Source organism: Perna viridis, chromosome 6, assembly GCF_037379345.1.
Source record: "Perna viridis isolate PV_CMFRI_1.1 ecotype Kerala chromosome 6, ASM3737934v1, whole genome shotgun sequence".
Lineage (NCBI taxonomy): Eukaryota > Metazoa > Mollusca > Bivalvia > Mytilida > Mytilidae > Perna > Perna viridis.
In genome coordinates, this window is record NC_142450.1 from 28225889 (window position 1) to 28248650 (window position 22762).

Here is a 22762-nt window from a genome sequence, read left to right on the forward strand (position 1 = left end):
GTTTAGTAGATTCCTAAAAAGTGCGCATGTATCGTAAATATGTCATTATACTATAAGACAGACCGGTATCTGATTGTTATTTGCTGGCATGGACGCTCAGAAAGCAGTTACCTGTTTCTAGTTAAAAAAAAGCGATTACTTCAACCCAACATGTCGACAGAAAGTGGATCTATGATTTTAACTGAAGAAGGAGCGGTCGGGGGGGGGGTGCAATCCTTTAGAAATGAAATATCAAGGAAATCAGGATTCGAACGAATATCAGAAAAATATATTGCAAACATAACGAATAGACAAGGCAACTAGACACACACAACAGAGAACCTAAAATAACCAAAATAACACGTACAAAGAAAAAAAAGTACAAGAACAAATACTCGACAAAAAAACTCGGAGCACGGACTAGGTGCACTGGTAGGGTAAGTATCTCTGCTTATCTACAATATGAAACAAAATCGTAAAAACAGTAATACTCTCGAATATCGAATACAAATACATTAGCTGATCATGAAAATTTCACCAACACCTTCAAACGGAATATTAGTACAAAACCTTATTGAAAATTGAAATGAAATGGAAAGTTATCCGACCTTCTCTTTTAATTTCAAGACTTAGAATAGTAGAGTGTATGGTGTATCTTTAATTTTCTTTTTATTGATGCAAATGAGTACTGTTGCTTTATTAGGATCTGGTTGAACTTTACTGTATCTTATTCAGTCTTTGCCATGTACATTAAATCTATTTTAGAATATTTTCATCAGCATTCTTACCTTGAAATGAACGTTTTGTTAAAATCAGACATTCCCATGTCTTGTATATTCAACTTGCGTTACACTCTTAAACAGTCTTACCACACGTGTATATGTTTATAAAGCAAACTTGTTCTCGATGGAAATTAAACTTGACTTGTTTCAAACAGTGATTCTTTATCTCTATTTAAAAGCAATAGTCTAATATTTCAGATTGGTTTAATGAACTTGGAGTACTAATAGCTCATAAAACATCTAAACATTTTGTTCAAACTTGTGAAAACGAACTGAAAACTCATAAAATATGCACCTATGAATATGAATTCAATAGTTATCATCTTATGTAATGGTTTATATTTATGGCTTAATGACACATAAAAAAATGAAATACAAGGTTCAAAACTGATACCATACCAACCAGAGACTGTTGTAGTAATCAGCACATGGTTGTATTTATGGACTAGATGTAGAGTAGTTTGCACGTAAGGTGGTCTTACTGCTTAAGGACTACATATTTGTCTTTTTAGTCAATACTGTCTGAATACAATAATTGTATATAAATACTGTAAATTTTGTTATGCTGCACATGTGTTTCAAGGAATAAACTTTTATCAGTATTATAAATCAAATACTTGGAAGTTCAAAAATAAATCATATACAAAAAGTACTCAAAACCAAAGATAAATGGGAGGCCAAATCCAGCACTACCATAGTATGTCACGGGAGCTACAATAGTGTAGCCCTATGATTAATACAAGGACACTCTATCACGGACAATGGGTGGGAGACATTATAAGGGACAGACAGACAAACGTATATTATTTCATCAGATGGTAAACAGTAATGTTTTATCGTTTCATCAAATTTAGTTCTTGTCCCTGTTTGGTAATGTTCATACAAATAGAATTCATGATTCCAGTAATGTTAACGTAAAAGAACTAGCCAACTATCATTTCAGTGTTGATTGTGGAATCAACTATCGACATATTTTAACAATTTATCTTTATCTTGTTTTAAAAATTCTTTGAAAAATTCTTCCCGTTTTAAATATTATATAAAGGTGAGAGGATGGGTTGGATCCTTCTGGCTAGAATGAGGACCCAGAGAATGTTTTGTATTTTTGTACTGTAAACAAAATATTAGAAAATCGAAGACAATGCCAATAGGAGATGTGAAAATTTGTACAAAGCAGATATTGGTATAAAATATAAATCATCGTTTAGAACTACATTTTGTCTGCCTTCAGTCATTATTTCCTCTGAAATTACTTTTCCTTTTCCTGGTAATTACAAATAATTATATTTAATCAGGTCCACAGATACTTTCTGCCTGATATTCCACCAATACAACAAAATGAAATTATCATTGAAAAGTAACAATAAAAACTTTATATTGCCTTATCTGTACTAGTTTGTCTAAATGAACAAAATTAATTATTAATGATATAAAAATTGATACTATATTTTGATTCATACAATAACACAAGAACGTTGTCAACGACCGAAGAAGGCAATACGTAAATTTATCAATTTTGTTCTCATGCAACATCCTCTGAGTATCCAGTTTGTAAGAGAAAAGGCATTTGAGGGTGGGAAGTGTGATTTGAGGATGGGAAGTGGGATTTTTTTCCTGTGTTATAATCCTCTTAAACTTCGATTTATTAGGATAACCCCGTTATCAATTAATACGAAAAAGTAACTTGTATTAGGGTAACTCAAATATACACCCGAAAAGTAAATTATGGCTATTAGATATTTATATTTTTAATTTAAAATAAGTAATGTTAAAAACATCCACGGCATCATAAGCCTCAAAAGGCTGTTGGTAAAAATTGCATGTTATAATATAGATACATACATTTTACGATAATTATGATACATATATTTGCATATTTGTACCTTTGTCCGAGTTACATTATAAATAAGCAATATCTATCTGCTTATGCCTTAACAGTGCATGCACAGAACAAGTAAAAACTTCATTAAGGTTATAAAGGACTGTTCAAAATCTTACAAGGGACTACTTATATGTGTGTTAAAGGCTATTAATCTGAATTAAACGAATAGACATCATAAATCTGCCATCACCAGAGTACGAAAGTGCATAGATTGAACGGACCGCCAATAAAGGCACTACTGTTTAAGACTGGTGAGGGTGAAGTCAAGAGAGTTCAACTGTATAAATGTAAAGTATTGTATCAAACAGAGATAAATGTGTTTCATCTAGATGTTAAAAACAACACACGGATACAGTAATATAAATGTTAAGGTCTCAGTATCGTTTTAATTTTCCCATAGACTTCTATAGTGAAGTGCATATTTTTAGGATTTTTTTTAAAATATGTAAATTGATTCAATAAAACTTTCTCTTATGTAGCATTTCTAAGGACATGTGAAAAAATAATTTCCCGCAAAGAAAATAGGGTGAGTCTACGAAGATCGGACAGAAAAGTAGTCTCGAACTATAAATAGCCATTTTCCCTACTTTCACTTTCGTTTTGCACTCACCAAACCAACCTTTTCAGTGGAACATTTTTATGATATTATGTTAGATTTTCTTTTAAAAAAGTTCTTCATCTTACAGTGTGATGTTTGCTCTATTTTATAAGTCATTGTTCATATCTTTTGACAAAATATTAGTTTGTAGAGATGCAAAAAAGAAAATGCACTATATTTTTATAGCATCCATGTTTTGACGTACACCTGCTCATGGATATGAAATACGATACTGGTACCTTAAATGTTACAAAAGAAATATAACTAAGTTTAAAAACTGCTGAAAAAAAGGCAAGCAAGTGCAAAAAGGTCAACTTAAAGCATTTATTGTAATCTCTGTAAAAAATGTGCTTCTCAAGACGGCTACATCCAAAGGGGATTTAACCAATAACCAATATAATATGTAACTAAAATAATCAGAATACAGCAACTTGAAGACACGAGGACTTTCTTTGATCATGTTGGAAAAGAGAACAATAACAATTTTACACCATAGACAGTAATTGTGCTTTTTATTTCTTTTGATGATCATGGAAGGTTTATTTTTCTTATATATAGTTCATGAACACAAAACATTTTGTTAACAAAAAAACGCGTTTCATATTAACTTACAAAAATGTCAATCATGCTGTTGAACGATACGGCAGTATATGGACCGTTTGGCCGACACAAAAAGTTACAAGGATAGAAGCATTCTCGAGGACCATTTTGATGCGACCAACCGGTCTTTACACTGCCACTTGATCAGACCAGTGATGCACTATTTCTATGCAACAAATTGAAGAACAATATGAACCAAATCAGAAATTATAACAGGACTTCCTTATTTGGAATCGAAAGCGAATCGATCGATATATTTTATGTGCATGTCTATTTTCCTTATATGAAGTTAGTTGACTTCTTTAAAACAAATAAATAAAGTCGTAATGGTATTTAAAAAAAATAAACTTACAGTGGTCTTTTGAACTTCCATTCCATTTTCACAGAATCAGACAGCATAACAATATCTTACGTCATTTAACACAGAAAAAAGAAGCCTAAGCACTAGATTTTACTATATTTAACACAATCATTCTTTATATTAAAGAAAACATAATTTAATGAGACAGTCTGCGGTTAAGCACCGATAGAGAAAAAAATATTGAGAGGTTTATGTCTGAAAACATGTAAAGTATATTACCATGCAGCGTTACATAATTTATCTTTAATCGAACTAATTGGTGTAATCAATGGTTTTGTCTATACAGGAAATTTTCCTTCACAAAAATCAGGAAAGCTCGATAAAGACGTTTGTTTCTGTTGGATCCGTAATTATCTCCTATAGGAGTTAGAAAGCGTGTTGATTGAAGTATTGGCTGTATTGAACATCGTGCAAGTGGTTACTCGATTCCAAAAACAGAAAAATACATCTTGGATAATGTCTTTGAACTATTGTTCCATTTTAAATATGCATCAAACATTTTAAAGTTTTGTTTTCATTTGTGGATTAGAATTGTTCAAGGACGCACGCCTACTAAAGCATGTCTGTTTGTATGCTTGTTTATTTGTATCATTGGTGATGTAGCTTTCCCCCTTGCATAACTGCTTAAAAATCTTATAAATGTTTCAAACTCTTTTTCACTCAAAATAATGCTCCGAGTATCATATAAGGTTTTACACACATGATCTGATAATGATAGAATCATTACTTAGTTCTTGAAAGGAGTAATGCACATAGATTGTTTGGTAACGTTTCTTAGAATCTTGTCTACGATAATTTGCTATAACAATACATTAGAGCACTTCCGCTTCATTATACATGTAACCACAAGGTATGTTTTTTCTGTGGGAGTTTGTTTTGAAAACTCAGGATACAATTTTAAAACAGATTTTGGATATAGTGAACATATAGGGGGCTGTTCATGCAGACCATGAAAATAGATATACTGATGTTTTTTTGGGTTTTTTCTTGTTTTTGTGTTGTGTTTGTTTGTTTTTGTTTTATATTATAAAAAACGTTTTGCAAATGAACTTATTTATCTGCATTTTAGATTACAAAAATTAGCTTTGATGTCATAAATTGTTATTATTTTATCAACATTTTATAGTTTAGTGGCGGGTGGGTTAAATCATACATTGTAATGTAGACCATATTGTTTTGTTTTCTCGTAACAGTGTTTACGAACCTTGTAAGGCAGGGCCCAACAGCTTTGACCATGTCCAGGAGCAGATCGATCAAGCAGATTTGAAGTGGGGCGTAAAAAGAATTTAAGTCAAACAATTTTGCATGTACACACACACACACACATATATATATATATATATATATATATATATATATATATATATAGAATTATGCAGTCAATGTTCGTCATACCATTCTTATTATACTGAGCGAAATGCATTTTACGCACCAAGAAAACATATAAACTATCGAACTGTAACAATTATAGTGATGTATCATAAATTCGTTTAATTTGGCCGATTATACGAATCAATGGGTCTGAGTATAAAGTATGTGACTCGTCATTCTGGAAATTCAAAGAAATGGGTGCATGTACAATACATGTAGTTGTGAGGATGTCAACATATCAACAGTTTTTGCTACGTCATTTCTGCCTTATGTGGAATTCCTTTAAATAAAAAACAGTCGGTAGGAATTTTTTGCACATGTTTTTGGAATTTCCTTTCGAGTGAATGAAATTTTCATGAAACTCAAGTGTCCATTCACTTCCATGATACTGTAAGCTTTAACCTCGCTGTATCAAAATTCGTGTGATCAGGGCAATTACTATAACCAGTAGCAATAAGTTTGTCTGATGCTCTATTTAAAACAGTCATAATCCGTAAATCTAGAAATAGTCGTTTGTTCCTGCTAATCTGGATACAGTTGTTCATACGACATTGTCGATTTTTGTCTTTCTCCGCAAAACATAAAATTTGTGATCATGTTTTGCAGATCAATTTGTCCATACGTGCATGCATGCAATCAATAGCAGCAAGTGGCAAATAATTATTGGTTGACCATTTTTTCTCTGAACATCAACACCCATGGGTAGATACTCGTGCCAAAAGTTGTTACTGTAATATATTAAGATCGATAGAACCCACAAGTGTACCTTAAATATTGTTTTCAAAAATATAAATGAAATAAAATGTCATGGATTTGAAGGGACTTTCACGTTTAAATATTCCATAAAATTTCAATTATTAAGTGTCACTTAAGCGCATTTTGTCGTTATCCAAAAGACATAATATAACAATGACCTAATGGGAATAGTGTCGTATTATTGAAAGTTAAGGTTCAGATGTAAACAATGTTGACAATTGGCACGCCGATAAAATTGACTGATACCCTGCATAGAAACTTACGACGCGGAACCAGGGTGCATTATTGAAAATTAATTTGAGAAATTGTATACACATATAGACACATTTGTGAGTGTCGTTTATAGATTGAGATCTATACCTTCCATTCATACTAATCAAAATTATTCTAAATGGCATACAAATCCGTTAGTTGTTTTTCCCCGTAGAGAAATAAGTTTGTTTGTTTGTTTGTTGGGGTTTAACGTCCGAGCAGCAATATTTCAGCTATATTCAGACGAGAGAAATAAGTAAACGACGCATTTACACAGTGGATCATCACGGACACATCGATGGATGCCTATTTTGTCATTTGAATGGAATCTACGTAAAAGTTTTTCAGGGAGAGGATATACGAACGGAATATAAACCTTTATTTAACAAATCCATACCATGCTAAACAAGGGTAACAAGTTTCGCGTTATTGTGCCACTCCCCCCCCCCCATAAAAAAAAAAAAAAAAAAAAATCTGCAAGGTCATTTTTGAAATCTGAACATGAAGCTTGCAGTAAGAGTGACAAATGTATGTGACGGTTCGCCCTTTGTTCGTAGAGGAAAGCGTAACAGAACGTCAGAATTATCGGCAACGTAAACTAAATACAATTTATTGGTATTTACTCGAAAATAGTACATTCAGTTTAGTATATATGAATCAAATAGATAACTGGGACAAGTTGAAAAAGTCGAATTCAAAAAAGTTATAACTTAAGTGCGTCGATTAACATGAATTTTTGCATAATATTTTGTTATTTTTTCTTAAATGTCCTTATATTCCAAAATGAATACAGTAGAAAGTGCTTCTTTCGCAAGCAAATGGCGATCATTAGGTATGCTACTAGCCATATACGCTGATTATGGAGTATGAACAGTGAGCGTAACGTTTATGTATACTGATATCTCCTGGTATACATTTACACGTACTTCATATTCTACAGAGTTGGTGATCTATATACAATTTATAAATCGTGAAGTAACACGTGTAAAACGTTAAGGAAACAGAAAATGTACCCATGGGTCTGATGGTTCGAACCTTTGTGTTTCTATGTAATATGCATTATTATAACGTACACGTTTTAGTTGGTGCTGTCGTATTATATTCTACAGAGATGAGGTACTTTGAATGTGAACAATCGTGAAATGAAACGTGTAAGGAAACAGAAGCTTGAGACATCTCATATTTAATACAGGTTTCTTGAATAATGTGACCAATGTAGAGATAGTAACCATGGGTCCTATGGTTTCTATATAATATGCATTATTAAGACTTACACATTTCGATCGGTGTTGTCGTACTTACGGTCCAGAAATATAAACTTTTGGTGATTAGCTATTACCGAGATTTTGTAGTTTGAAAGGCTCAAACTTGTGAAAAATATTTTTGAATATTAATAATACAAGTGTAGTAAACATTGTCTGGTTTTCGTCACTGAAGAGACAAGAAAATTCTAATTTTTAGCTGTGCGAGATTTCCTTATTTCACCCACGGGTTGAGACAGAACACGTATTTTAGTTTTAACAGACATGTATTTTATTTGTCGAATAACGTACAAAAGGGATTAGACACAAGTACATCTTACTTATGAAGTCTTTTCTCGTTAAAGAAATATACAGTAATCTTATGAGCACGCGCATACAGAAATATATATATTTTTTGAAAATTACTAATATAAACCAGCCATCCGTGCGAGACCCGACAGGGTAGTCAAGGACGTTAAAACCCCCTTAGTAATATAAAGAGATGAAGAAAGGGAGAAAAAGCTGAAACAGTTTAAATATGGAAGAGAAAAGACAAACAAAATGAGACGTGTGCTTTCCGGTAAAAAAATGGAATTATTACAAACAGTTAGTAAACTAAAAATTATTTTACCAATATTAGTTTGAAAATTCTTTTAAAATAATAACTTTATCGAGATGAACTGATGATCGATTATTTCTCGTAGTTTGTTTATATTCATATTTAGTCTGTCCATGTAGAAACCAGGCAGATATGGATGGCACGTGGTAAATTGTATCCCACGGAATTTTTATCCAATGTGGTGAAATAATATGTATATGTGTCCAATAATACAAATATTTGTTTAAATCGACAATGGGTGGCTCAGAAAATGACTTTACAATTCACTAAAAAGGCAACAAAATTTTCCACACAATGAAAGAGTTATCTCCCTATTTCAATGAATTTCAATGTCGATGTAATTTATTTCTCTTTCACCGTTGCAGTAAATCAAAAACCAACATTCAACTTTGAGAAAGGATGCATTCGCGATATGAAATAGATGAAATAAAATGAAAAAAAAATTGTCATGCATCTGGTCGTGAGGTATCACTGGCCATATGTGTAGGTCATTTCAATTCAAATATTACTCGAAGTGACAAAAAAAAATAAAACATTTTTTTTTCTCATGCAAGATTTAAGAAAAAAAATAATATTTATTTCCTAATCTGACGGAGCTTCGTTATCTTACCATCAGGTGTTAGATTCTTAATTTATTTTTATAAGTGAATAAATGTAGCTACACATGTAATAATGTTTTTTTTTAAATGCATGAAGTATCTTAAAATTAATCACTGTATTGGTCCAACCAACCAATCGTATAATATAACTTAATTTTTTAATATAAAAATGGTTATCTCCCGTTTACAAATCAAGAAACATGTCGCAAATGTTGCGTAAGTAAAGTTTCTTATATAAAGTTGTGTCACTTAATTTAGAATAAATAAACATAAACATGTATTCATGATTATTACTATATTTAGATTAGAAAGTTATTCCAAATTAATAAATAAATCACTTACCCTGAAGAAATATCCCGTTTTCCAGCGATTTTCAATTTCACCACTGACATGCTTGAAGGTGATGAAGACATTCTCTCACGTCCCTGCAGCTGAACCATTGAGACGCTTGTAGGTGAGGGAGACCCCCTTCCTTGACGTTGTAGTTGAATAACAGATACGTTTGATGGGGAGGGAGAACCCCGTCCCTGACGTTGAAGTTGAACTACAGATAAACTTTCCGTACGGGTAGTCGTTCTGTCCGGTCGTTGTAGCTGCACAACTGATATATTTGAAGGAGAGTGAGATATTTTCCCAGATCCATGTCCAAGAGGAATAATGTCTACAGAAACACCTAGTTCCCTTTTCATTTTATTTCATGGTTGTAGTCGCTATAAGTCCATAGATGTAAATCATTTGTTTTAATTCTGAAAATGTAAAAAGTATCCTTTACTGGATGTTCCTAATGATACAAGTGGGAAATTCAAGTTAAGTTCGTGTTATAAACCTATATCTTGATTTAGATCCTATATTGTGGTGATAATATCTTTTGTATTGATGCAAATCCTAAATTAAATTAAAAAACTTTCTCCAAACTGCTTCACTCAATATAACTTACCACGCGATTGACGACAGAGAATAGTTAAATTTGATGTCTTTATTTTGTCTCAATGTAGCTTAACATGTTACTCCTCAAATCTAAGTATAATTATTTCTTAACTTGACATTTTGTATCACTTTATAGGCTTTCGTATAAACAGCTTTTATCTTTTGGTATCAATTATAAATGTATATACTCTTACAGTTGAGTTTTAATAAGCACGGTCCTTTTTTAAGTATACAAATACTTCTCACAAAAAGTCCTTTATGCAAAAGTTAAAACTCCGGCTAGAGAAAGTGATTTGAAAAATAATGACTTTTACACTGCATTAGAAAATCATTGTGTAAAAATTGTAATTTGACAAAAGCTTCTCGGTTGATCGAATAACAAAAACAAGTGATTTTTGGGTTGGTCCTAAAACCTATGACAAACTTTTAAAGTTTATTACTACAAGAGTAAATGATCTAGATCATAATGACCCAAATATGTTTAATGAGACGTTAAGTACAATTTAAACATAATTTGTAACTTAGATAAGATCCAGAAAAGGACAACCAATGTGAACGATCTTGAACTTGATATATTTTTTTAAATATCGGTTAATTTACTGATTAAAAAAATGAGTGCAAGAAATGAGTTTAATAAGAAAGTATACTTTAATGAGTTAATTAAAAATGATTATGTTTAAATTTAAGAAATAAATCACGGAAACTCCATTTTATCATAGTTTTACCACCGGCTGGTCATTCATATCGCATTGCTTTACCCGGAGCGAAAGCAGGGGGGTTAAATAACGACATAAATAACGACCCCGTGTTAAAACAATGATAAAATGGAGTTTCTGTTATTTATCTCGATTCTATCTGGACTAGTTTCTTCATATGTTTTAATAAACGCAGCCTATGTGTTGCACGGAATGTTGGTCATGTGTTTATCACTTTCTTACCATGGCTGTGGTCTAAAGAGTTTGGACGAATGTCATATTAGAATTCTACTTCACTATTACATGTACATGTGAATGGATAAATTATCTATAAAGTATTCCTGAAATCTTTATGTATGTGTGTGTTTTTTTTCTTTTATGTTCGTGTCTTTTATTTATCGTTGTAAATCGTTTCTTCCTTTGTGCCTGTTTCTGTCTTCGCTTTACCTACCGAGTTTGAATTTACAGTCAAATTGTAGTTCCCTTTGTCAAGAAGTAAAATATAAGCAACAAAACACACACACACACACACACACACACACACACACACACACAAACAAACAAAAGTTAAATCAAAAAGCTTAAAAATGGGACAAGACAAACACGATCGATTCGTTTTTGTCATTATTTTGTGCACCTGGTCCATGCTCCCAGTTTTTAGTGGAGTCCGAGTTGCTCATTTACTTTTGTTACTTTGTATGTATGATTTTAGTTACTTTATGTTCTTTGTTGTGTATGTCTGTTTTCCGTGTCTGGTCTTTGTCCCTGGATCACATTCTTTTGATTACCGCTATAACCTTGGTTCCCTTGATTACTCTTAAATTCGAAACTGAATCTAAATACACTAATACCAATCATATCTGATAATTTTTAATACATACAAGTATCTGCATTTAACACTGATACAATATCATGGTTTAACAGCGTATTACATGGGTGATATAATACACATAAAACAGACATTATAGATCTGAAAATGGCAATGATGATTCAGTATAGCAATAATGCACATGGCGGAGACGGGGAAATGTTCTATCTTTACTTATAGAAAACAATAGAACTTATATAAGGAAATACAGAAACCAGACTTAAAAAGTCAAATATTAAAATTATATGGACCATATTAATAGCTGATTTGTACTTTCATCATTCTTGATCAGCATTGTTCTCAACGACATCATTTTACATGACAAAATCACTCACGATCACTCAATCAGACCCTTTATGCCAACTACTGTTGTTATTTATGGTTTTTAACTAAGAATCAACAAATGGAATAAGATGCGCACCTAATCCCCCCCCCCACGGAAAGTGTTTTAGACAAGCATTTTGTTTCAGTCTCTTACCCTACCCTTTTTAAGACTTTAAGAAACGTACTTAAACCAAGCTAAACAGTGATATCCTTATATTCTTGCGCCACACTCCTTAAATTGACTGACAACATTCCATGGATATCACTAACCACCAAATATTGATACACAACTGGTCAGTTTAATTATTTTACACGGTTTAAGCTATAAATGTTGTATTTGGTGAACTTACCGGATATAATGATATAGGAAATATTGTCCGATTATTGGAAATATAATTCCTTTTCATACAACCATATCCTTTTCAGTTTTAGCATCAAAATGTAAAATGCAAATATTGCAACCAATGGCACTGTAAGGCAACATGGAGGAAGTCGTAAATTTCTCTTTTGAATGAAAATGCAATTGTGTCATAGCAAAATTCTACTAATGTAAACAAACAATAAAAAAGCAAAATTGATTTTCCTTTCCAATGTTGATAATTGCATCTTACTTAAAATGGCACATTTCCGGTGTGTAAACGGCGTAATGGCTTCGCTCTTTGTACTTCATTAGTTGGTTGGCTCGATGAATTGAAATTATTCCGCAGATACCTGGAATACTGGACAGATCACACGATATAGCCGTTTCTCAGAATTGATAAGAGGTTTACTTTCTTGACAATTTCCAGGAAAGAAAGGTTAGAATGACCTGTCACCAAATGGTATAAGTGGTATAAGGGAAAAATAGTACACCTAAATCAGCCCTCAATTATCCTGTCTCAGTACATTGGTAGATTTCACCTGAATCAGCCCTCAATTACCCTGTCTCAGTACATTGGTAGATTTCACCTGAATCAGCCCTCAATTACCCTGTCTCAGTACATTGGTAGATTTGGCACAATTACTAGCGTAAGGAGAAAGTTCCGACTAATTAAGAACTTAGCTTTAACTAGAAAAACTGCAGTCATATCTAACTATACTCCTACAAGGGCAGAGGTTGGTATTCCGTTCCTCTATACCAAAGGTCAGAAAAAAGCTGGCCAGATAACTTAAAACATTGCTGGAGCAATATCAGTGAAGGATACACCGTTCTTATTCCTGTTACTATACAGTCAATATATTAACAAAGTCGTCAAATCAGAAAGTAGATCGTTTCAGTTTGAAATTGAATCCAACGCTAAGGCTTGCATACCTTTAAGTTCCAGTCAAAATATGTAGTGACAATGATAAATTAGTTGCAGAGAAAACTGTAACGAAAGTTTGGGACGGACGAACCAACGGACGGACACTATGATTAATAAAATCTTTACGCAATGCGGCTGTTAATGATCGAGCGTTTGTCCCAACAAACATACGACCTAAAACCACCACCAATCTTGCTTTCTTCAATCATTTGATCATAATCTATACCATAGTCTGATTTTAAAGAAGTTTTGGTTGTAAGCATTTATGCCCGTACGTTGACAGATATATTATACTATCATGTTGTCCGTGTGATAAATCAAAATCGCTTGATTGTTTAGTAATTAATTGGTATATACTTGTCATTATGAAGAAAAACCCTTTGTCATTAAACATCAGTTTTGCATTGTTTTTCGGTTTTTCTTTTGCCAGGTTTAGATGGTATTACATACAAAAAAGCAATTGGAACGTACACGTGTATGCTATGCTTAAGAGCAGCTGTTTAGATTTCCAATTTTCTACAAAATCGTCATATACAGGTACAAGAGCATCGAATAACATTTGATCAATTATCCATTTTATTGATAAAAGCCTACCTTAAAATAAAAACAAAAAGACTTAAGCGATAATATAGAATTATTATAAATAAAGTAATCTTTAAAGTAAAATGGAAAAGTGGAAAAATACAAGGTCATATATATCGAAGGTTTCGTTTGAACAGCTTAGAAATAAGACAAGAATTTCAGAAGAATGAATGAGGCCTGTATTTTACATGACTGAACAAAGTATCAGATACAAGTTTATTTGAAATAAGTTGATCGTTCCGTTGTAACGGCAGACAACATTCGAACAACTTTGTTGCTTATGCTTCATTTGGGCTTAAAACCAATGAGAGTTTCTAGCAATGACAGCGCAATCATTCAAGAATCTATAACTTAACCTAGAAGAACTTGAAAAAATAATAATTCATGTCTAACGTTATGGTCGATTACGATTTGATATAAACTCTTAAAGAACCTTTGATCATCATGAGTAGTGAAAATCAGTGAGGAATTTAATTAATCTTTATCACGAAAATTTGTTACATTGTGTGTTAATCAATTTGAAAATGGTTGATTTTATCAAGTTCAGTTATTCAATTTTTCTCCGAAAATGACCATTCACACGTCAAAATTGACAGTTTATTGTGTAATGAAAATTCTGTAAAATAATTAGAATATATGACTTTTATTTTCAGCGTACCATGACTTACATATGCAACAATTATAAATGCTTCATACATAACTCGATTCATATACGACGTTAGTGGCTCTACATTTAGGACAAGTTTAATATTTTTAAGTGACAAACCTATTCCGTTTGTGAACTTTTTATTAACATATTGTTATGTTACCAGATAACAACAGTTTTAAGTCCAGAATTCTCCGTTTCACTGGAAACATATTTAACTGTTTGTTGTGAGCATTATTTAAAATATATATATATGGTTTCCGTTCGATATAAATGATTACTCCCACCCCAATCCCAACCCCCCAAATCTTGATGAAAGTCAAATCAATAGAAAACATATGGATAGCAAGAATAAAACTTCTGCGCAAATTTCAAACATATTTTACAAAGAGCTATTAAATGCGTAGTAAATAAGGAAGCGGTAGTATTAGTTCTGTGGAGGATAAATAAATCAAGATACATCAGAGATTTAAGGAAATGTGTACAGAAAGGACTATGCGATACATAGAAACCAACATTAATCCAACAGAAAACATAGCTAATGACAAACCTTATTTCACCACATATTTTGAGCATGTTCAAGGTGAATATATAGGGAAAATACCCGCCGCTTTTTAGAAATACAAGAAAATACCATTCATATAAATATTGCAAATTTGGGTATGTTATACAAGCGTTTCAATTGGTAGCCTATTGGTTTGCTTAATAAGCGTTTCAATGAGTAATCTTACGTCAGCAGTACAAGAACTTTATATCAAGAGGTTTTAAGATATAAAAAAAAGAATGTACATGTATACCAGAAGTATTTAAAACAAAATATATCGAAATAGGAAGTCCTGTTCAGCACCACGAAGTTCTTGTATATGTAGTACAAGCAATAAAGCCACAGTATTTTAAAGGTTTCCAATTTTTTTACCACTTCAAATGTGGGTAAAGAATCTATTAATCTATTATATAGTTGGAGTCAATCTGACTACTAGGATGGTTGATGAGTACCAGGTCCTACTAGGATGGTTGATGAGTACCAGGTCCTACTAGGCTGGTTGATGAGTACCAGGTCCTACTAGGATGGTTGATGAGTACCAGGTCCTACTAGGCTGGTTGATGAATACCCTTAGGGACTTTTAATACACTAGCAGTGGCATCGACTGAATTGTTTCTAAATACGAAAATACTAATCATATGAATGTTACAAATTTTGGTGTGGTGTACACTTGTTTCATTGAGTAACCTCTCATTATCATATTTAGGAATTTCAAGGTCTAAAAATAAAATACAATATATATATATCAGAAGTACTCAAACCAAAACTATCGAATTAGAAACAGTCATATATATACGGTTGTTCATACCATGACCGTTACTCACCGAACATAGAACCAGGGACGGGGTTACTACATGCGTCCTTGTGTGTACTCAATATCAGTCTCATCTGTCGATTTGGCAGTCAAAAAACGTGTACGTGTAATTGCTTAGATTAATCTAGATTTAACATGATATACATATTCTTTATAAACTTATGTTAAATCTTAATGATCAGTATTCTTTCAAATGGGTTAATTGTATAAAATCTTTATTTAACAATACTGGTCTTGGATATATTTTTGTGAATCATTCAGATTGTTATCAAAAGAAGATGTGATTTAAGCAAATTTTATCAGATCATTTTATTGCAAGATGGAATAATGATATTGCAACATCTTCTATAGGACAGTTTTATGGATCTTTTAAAAATGAATTTGGTTTATAGAAATACTTAATTCGGTTGAATGAAAAAAATAGAGTATGGTTAACAAAATTTAGAGGAATTTGAAGATTCCTGTAGAAACAGGACGGTGGAAAATATTCCTAAACATGAAAGGTGTTGTACTCTATGTGAAAATGGTATTGGTGATGAATTTCACCTGTTATTTATATGTCAAAGTTAAGTAGTTGTCAGTTTGAGAAATAGAATTTTACCAGATGACTATATCAAATATCCAAGTTTGGTTAAAATGGAAGGTTTGCTATATTCTATTTGTAACGTTAAGGTTTACAAACGACTTTGTATTTTTTATAAAAAGAATAGCTGCATTATTTTGAAACCATGCATAATTATATTGTCTATTGTTATTGTGACTACTATATTATTATTTTATTATGTTGAATGTATTATTTTATGTGTATATATGACAATACTCTCATGTTTCATTATATTCACATATTCATTATGTCTGAGTTGTCTTATTAAAATCTTGAATCTTGAAATCGTAACTACGCTCTTCAATTTTCGATTTAATCAAAAACCAGTATGCAGCAGCGAAAAGTATGTTAAAGAAAATAAAGGCAAAAAATGATAATATACAATAAAACATTTCGTTTGTCGTAATGTGTTGTCATAGATGCATCGTTTTGATGTATAGGAGTAAGGAAAAAAGAACGGATATAGCGAAACGCAAAACACGCAGCAGCGTATTGTCTAAATCCAAAATAGTAAATAGGCAAGCTCTAAAAGTCCCAAACAACAAAAGAAATATAATCCACGATAACAGAACAGTAACAATTATTTCATTAAAAACAAAATGAAAAGTAATATAACGTAACAAAGACACAGACACATAAGTTACCAAACTGGCGAGAAGGGGATTTACTTGTTTTACTGGTAGTTCAATGTTGGCAAATATTATTACTGTTCATTCGTCCAAGTTGTTGCTTAATTCATTTCATGAAATTCATTTACCCTCTCTTTCTTTCTGTATGCGTGTGATGGAGCTCCTTGAGCATTTGAACATTTCAAGTTTACGGTGAAAATTAAATAGAGGAAAAAAAACTTCAAAACATCTACCATTTTTACTGTAATATTGACATGACACTTACATCTTAAAAATCTGCTTTTTCATACTCTAATGTGGTGGTATCTACACTCTTGCATTCGTATAATCAAGGTCGTGACATTCGTCTTTTATAAATCTTGAATTTTGTCACTTTTTTTATTTTACTATTGTACAAAAAGCAATAACCCGGTCCATTTGAAATGTTAATATGTAATAAAGGGTTTGTAATATCTTTGTTATTAAATATACAAGGTCGGGAAGGAATTAGTATGGTTTTAGTTTGATACTTTAAGACAGGTAAGTCTTGGTATTTTCATGTCAATGACAAATCGATAGCGATTTATCGACAATATTGCTAATATAATTTGATAATATACTGATCGTGTCAATTTATTTCATAGTAATAATAACAAAATATAGTTCATTCATAAGAGCAGAAACGTCAAAAATAAAGTATACCATACCCCGCTCCCACCAAGTAACCCTACGGTATACATATAAATAAACTCGTCGAACAGGAAGATGATATCGTTTCAGTATGAGATAGGACATACCTATATAAATTCCTATCCAATACCAAGTAGCTGTGAAAAGTACATGCATCTGCAGACTGTAACGGAAAGGCTGTGACCGGACCAACGAACTTACGGACGGACACCATGATCACTCTATATTCCCCACTATGACGCATTGACACAATCAACGGCGATAGAGTGCACATATACACAACCCATTCAGCAGGATGACACGTTAAGTTGAACATATGTAAAGGGTCATAATAAGAAATTTGACTTCTACAACATTATGGAGTGCCTCACCCTTGCAAACAATGATTACAAGTAAATACCTAATGACGGCACTTACACGTATGAAATGAAAATTAATACATATTGGAAAGAAATTAAACAAGAAATGATACAAAGCGCATCGATGGTAGAACTGTAAGGAGAAAATGATACAAAGCGAATCAATGATAGAACTGTACGGAGAAAATGACACACTAAGGCACCCAACGGGTCTATATTTTATAGTGACAAAGCCTGCAAAACCAAGGGCATAAGATGATACAATCATAATATCATATGTGACACAACCTACTGGTTATAGATGCACGTGTCGTACAAATACAATGCACAGCTCAATACAATTTTCTTTGATTATTTGTTGTTATCCTCCAGAAAAGCGATCTATCAAACAAGCAATGCTAACATAAAAAGTACTAGAATTTATTGGTAACAAAAAATGTCCGTATGTTCTCTTAAACGCTATATATATATTTTGAGATATCTAAACAGCGGCATGATATCAGTATAAATAAAAAATCAACTTTCAAGCAATGATTTGCCAGGGATTGAAATTTGTTACTTTTATGTTTGTCAATATGTGAAAGCCTCAACCGAAGTTCCTTGAGTTGAAGTTACACAATAAGGCAAAGGTTAAAAGCAGGGGCGAATTCAAGCGGGGCCTGGCGGGCGTGCCCCCCCCCAAAAAAAAAAAAAAAAAATTGCAAAGCATGGGTAATCAGGGGTAGATTTTACGCGGTTTCAGGTTAAAACTTTATCTACATTGCACCCATTCTAGAAGAATATTTCCAAAATTTAACTTCGAAATTTTATCTGTTCCCCCCCAACCTAAAATCCTGGATCCGCCGCCTGAAAACTGTTCCAATAAAAATAAATACTAGATACATATAACAGACAAATAGAACATAAACTACAATGATACCAATCTGTTAATAAGTCAATTAGGACGGCAAACATAGAACTAGGAAAATATTAGGTAAAGTACTTATACTTACAAATGAAGATCATTCATCGGTAAGAAATTAAATAAATGGCAGTTTATCACAGGTTTAAATTTCAAATACAAACTTTTATCCTTTATCCATATTCAAATGTTAGTATTTCATCTGAAAATTTTGTATAGTCATAATCCACTGTTTGCATTTATTTTACAAGAAAATGCAATGTTCAAAGCACTCAAAAATAACATAGAAGTTAGCAATTTGTGTCACACGAGCAAATTGTCGTATTTTTCAAACGTACCACGGTAGTGAATACCCCTCTCTATGTCAATAATTTTGTCTTTAAGTGATCATAAATATTGTTCTAGGGGATCATATTCTCGTTACATCACGAATGTCAACAGTTCAGTAGTTATTTAAACAAGTTTCATACAATATAATAACGAAATAAGGCAAGAGGACTTGCGAATTCCTTAGTTGAACTGGAATATTGACTATTGTTTTAATTTATGGTTTATATCAGTTCAGATAGAAGTTTTTTATCTAGGGATAGTATCCCAGTGATATGGTTGTTACTAGATATCACAAGTCTGTCGTAGTCATTGTCAAAGTGTAGGTTAAAAGTCACTCTTCCTTTAATGCCATAAATGTAATACTTAATATTCAGATCTTATTGACTCTAAATTAAAATACAGCAAATAACGAACACTGTTTGTATACCTACTTGAAAATTCTCCATGTAACATGAAATTTGATTAGAATAATTTAATTTGATTTTAACAACCTTTCTGATTGGGTAGCTCTTTTTGAGCAAACCCGGTTATTTTGTATAACCTGGCTTGGTAGCATGAAGTCATTAACTTCGATGGGTCCGCACTCCGAGATTCAATAATCTGCCGCAAACAAGGATATTTCGTGTAACCTGTTCAAAAATGTGAAACGCTCCTTCAAAGGAGAAAAAATATTCATGTACATAAATATTATCATGCAGATCGTAGATTTGTTTTAATGGTATGAACGATTGAACATTCGGAAGTTAGCATTAAGTCTTCTTCATACTGGACACAATGAACTGTAATGGAAGCTGTGTGTTCAGTGCGTTATAAAACCTGGTTTAACCCAACTTTCATTTTGAAATATTTGGACCTAGTCACGACCATTGTGGTGCTTTCCAGCTTTCCCGTATTTACTCTGACTTTGCCATTTGTTATACGGACTTCCCTTTCTGCTGCCTAGATTATACCACCTCGGTAATATTGTCATTATCCTTCAGCACAAACTTATCACTATAAAAGAAAAGTTACCGAAAAAATAAAACAACAATCAAATGAATGATTTTTTACAGTTCAATTCAATATTTGCATCAAATCCGACACTTTATTTATTGTCTCTATATAATCTTAGAGCGTATATGACGTACTTGCCAAAAAAAAAAAAAAAACATTTAACGACCAACATCAAAGCATTAAAAATTTACCAAATGTTGATGAAAAAAATCAGTTCTTTGAATGTTAGTTCGAATTCCACTAGAATCTTAGATTTAAAAATAAAAAAGTGACAATATATTGGTAAGGGTGCTGAATTAGTTATATGGTTTCAAAATGATTTTTCGACTTTCAAATAGATAACTAGCCTATTGTGACTCCACAACAAAAAACAGAGTAAAATGGTCGATTTAACATCAATATTGCTTGTATGACTTCTGACTTTCACAATTATGTCAAAAGGTTCCTAATTGACCATTTAAACATTTTGGTCTTTTTTCAAACTCTAATGATATCTCTCTATATATAAACAGAGGATGTATTTTCATTCACCAAATTTCAATTCCGTTAATGGTTCTATTATATCGAAATCTTCGATAAATGCCAATTATTTCTACGTATTCCCAAATCTTAGATTCGAGGATTTTACATCGGATACTTCAGACACTGTGAAGTCTCCCTTATATCTTTACCTATTCTAAGATATCAATGGAAATGGTAAAAATATACGACAAACCCGATAACTTCCCGCTTCGTTTCGTCAATTTCCTTTCATCTGTGGCAACAACACTTCAGTACCTGCATGTAGATTTTTTATATAATTTAAACATGATGCCAGAGCTTGCCAAAAGTACCGAGCTGTATTCTTACAATTAGGATTCTGGAACAAGATTATGTTGCACTAAGGATAAATTTATCGCTACAAAAGTTTATGGTCGGTGCCATGAACCCGCGGATGGCAATGGTGTATCCAACAGCACCATGAAAACCGATTTTTTTTAATAGTCACCTCTTTCGTATGCCCTGAATGTGATATTTTATGAGCAACTCGGTGGGCATTTCTGGAAAAGCGGATAGCACGCTATCCCTACCGCTGCATCTGGCCCATGTTCCCAGATTTTTGTCGCGTCCGGATTGCCCATTTACCTTTGTTTCGATATGCCTATCTTTTTACGCTTATCACCCTATTCTTTGTCGGGTGATGCCATTAGATTGTGTTATCTACTTTTATTAAGGTAATCCTACTTTCCTTCTACTTCATATTCATTTTATTTATTTATTAAATACAAAAATACCGATCAAAGATATTGCAAATTTCGATATGCTGTACATGTGTTTCAGGGAGATCAGAGGCAACATATTATCCACTTCTGCATATTGAGAAGTATTCAAATATCCTTCGTGAGTTGCAGAGGTCAACAATAAAGCTTGCTCCGTGTATTTAGGGTCAGTTAATGAATTAGCAGTAATGTATTATAGCAAACTAAAAAAATTGAAAAGAATCCTAAGATCGCTTTCCTCAATTTTCCGACCAATACGCTGTGTTAACTTAATATACAAACAGGTTTGAGTAATTAGTCGTAGTGTGTCAGCTATTATGACAATAGAAACTTTGCTCGTACATCGAAACCATATTTACTGGTGTGCCTGTCGCTTTTGTGGAGTCAAATATGCTTATTTACTTTTATATTCTTTTTGTTATCTCTTACTTCGATTATATGTTTCCTCTTACTCAGTTAAAATCCCGACTCATAAACATTATACATCGTTGTTTCTCCACAAGAGACGGTTAACCTAGATACAGATACGTAGTACTTGGTAGAGATTAAACGATTCCAAATCCTCTTCCAATTGTTTTTCAAAATGCTGAATTTTTTTACCGACAACATGTTTGTCTACTGTTGATGGCGCGTTTTTTCCCCCAACAAATGGTCGGGATTCTAATGGGAATAAATTGTGCTCCTCTACTCGCTTTCCTGTATTCCTTCAGTCTTATGACTCTGGGCGTATATCACAACTCATACATAATGACAGAGCTTGCCGTAACTACGCTGCCATGTTGAAACGCGCTAAACTTCTTCAGCTTCTTGGTGATGTTACTGCAAGATAAAAGTCATCTCTACAGAAGTTTTATTGACGTTACAATGAACTCGCGGATCGTTATCCATCTGCACCCTGACATCTGTCCAACTTGACATAAATTTTCTTTCCTATTTCGCCCGGACTTAACTTTTTATTACCAACTCTGCGAGTGTTTCTGGAACGGCAGAGGATGATACTGGTGTACCTGGTCCATAGTCCAAGTTGTTTTGTGGAGTTTGAGTGGCTCATTTACGTGTGTATCTTTGTACGTATTATCTTGGTTATTTTATGTACTTTGTTGTGCGTTTCTGTTTTCCCGTCTGGTCTTTACTTCTCGATTGCGTTCCTTCGATTTCCGCTACAATCTTGGTTCCCTTGATTAATCTTCCCTATAATCTTTGCTCATACTTTTTTTCTTGCCTTTAATTCAAAGTCTAATGCGGTTAAAAATTCAATGCAGAAAGTTACTGAAAGAATATCTGGAGATTAGAAA

The 22762-nt window shown here is 32.7% G+C and overlaps 1 protein-coding gene across 5 annotated transcripts in view; it reads right to left on the reverse strand.

The window, feature by feature from the left end:
* The window catches only part of LOC148614360 (uncharacterized), a 39025-nt gene extending 19774 nt beyond the window's left edge, over positions 1-19251 (reverse strand). The window contains exons 1-2 of one of the 5 annotated variants that reach the window (XM_088588469.1): positions 18977-19251; positions 9383-9786 (exon numbers count right to left, since the gene is read on the reverse strand). In XM_088588469.1, coding sequence (XP_088444595.1) covers positions 9383-9729 — 347 coding nt within the window. In that variant the 5' untranslated portion in view covers positions 9730-9786; positions 18977-19251. Of the gene's footprint in view, positions 1-767; positions 888-9382; positions 9787-9977; positions 10033-10161; positions 10272-12204; positions 12316-18976 lie in introns of those variants that run through there. The other 4 variants (XM_088588470.1, XM_088588468.1, XM_088588472.1 and 1 more) reach the window with 4 other exon arrangements.
* Positions 19252-22762: the final 3511 nt, after the last annotated feature.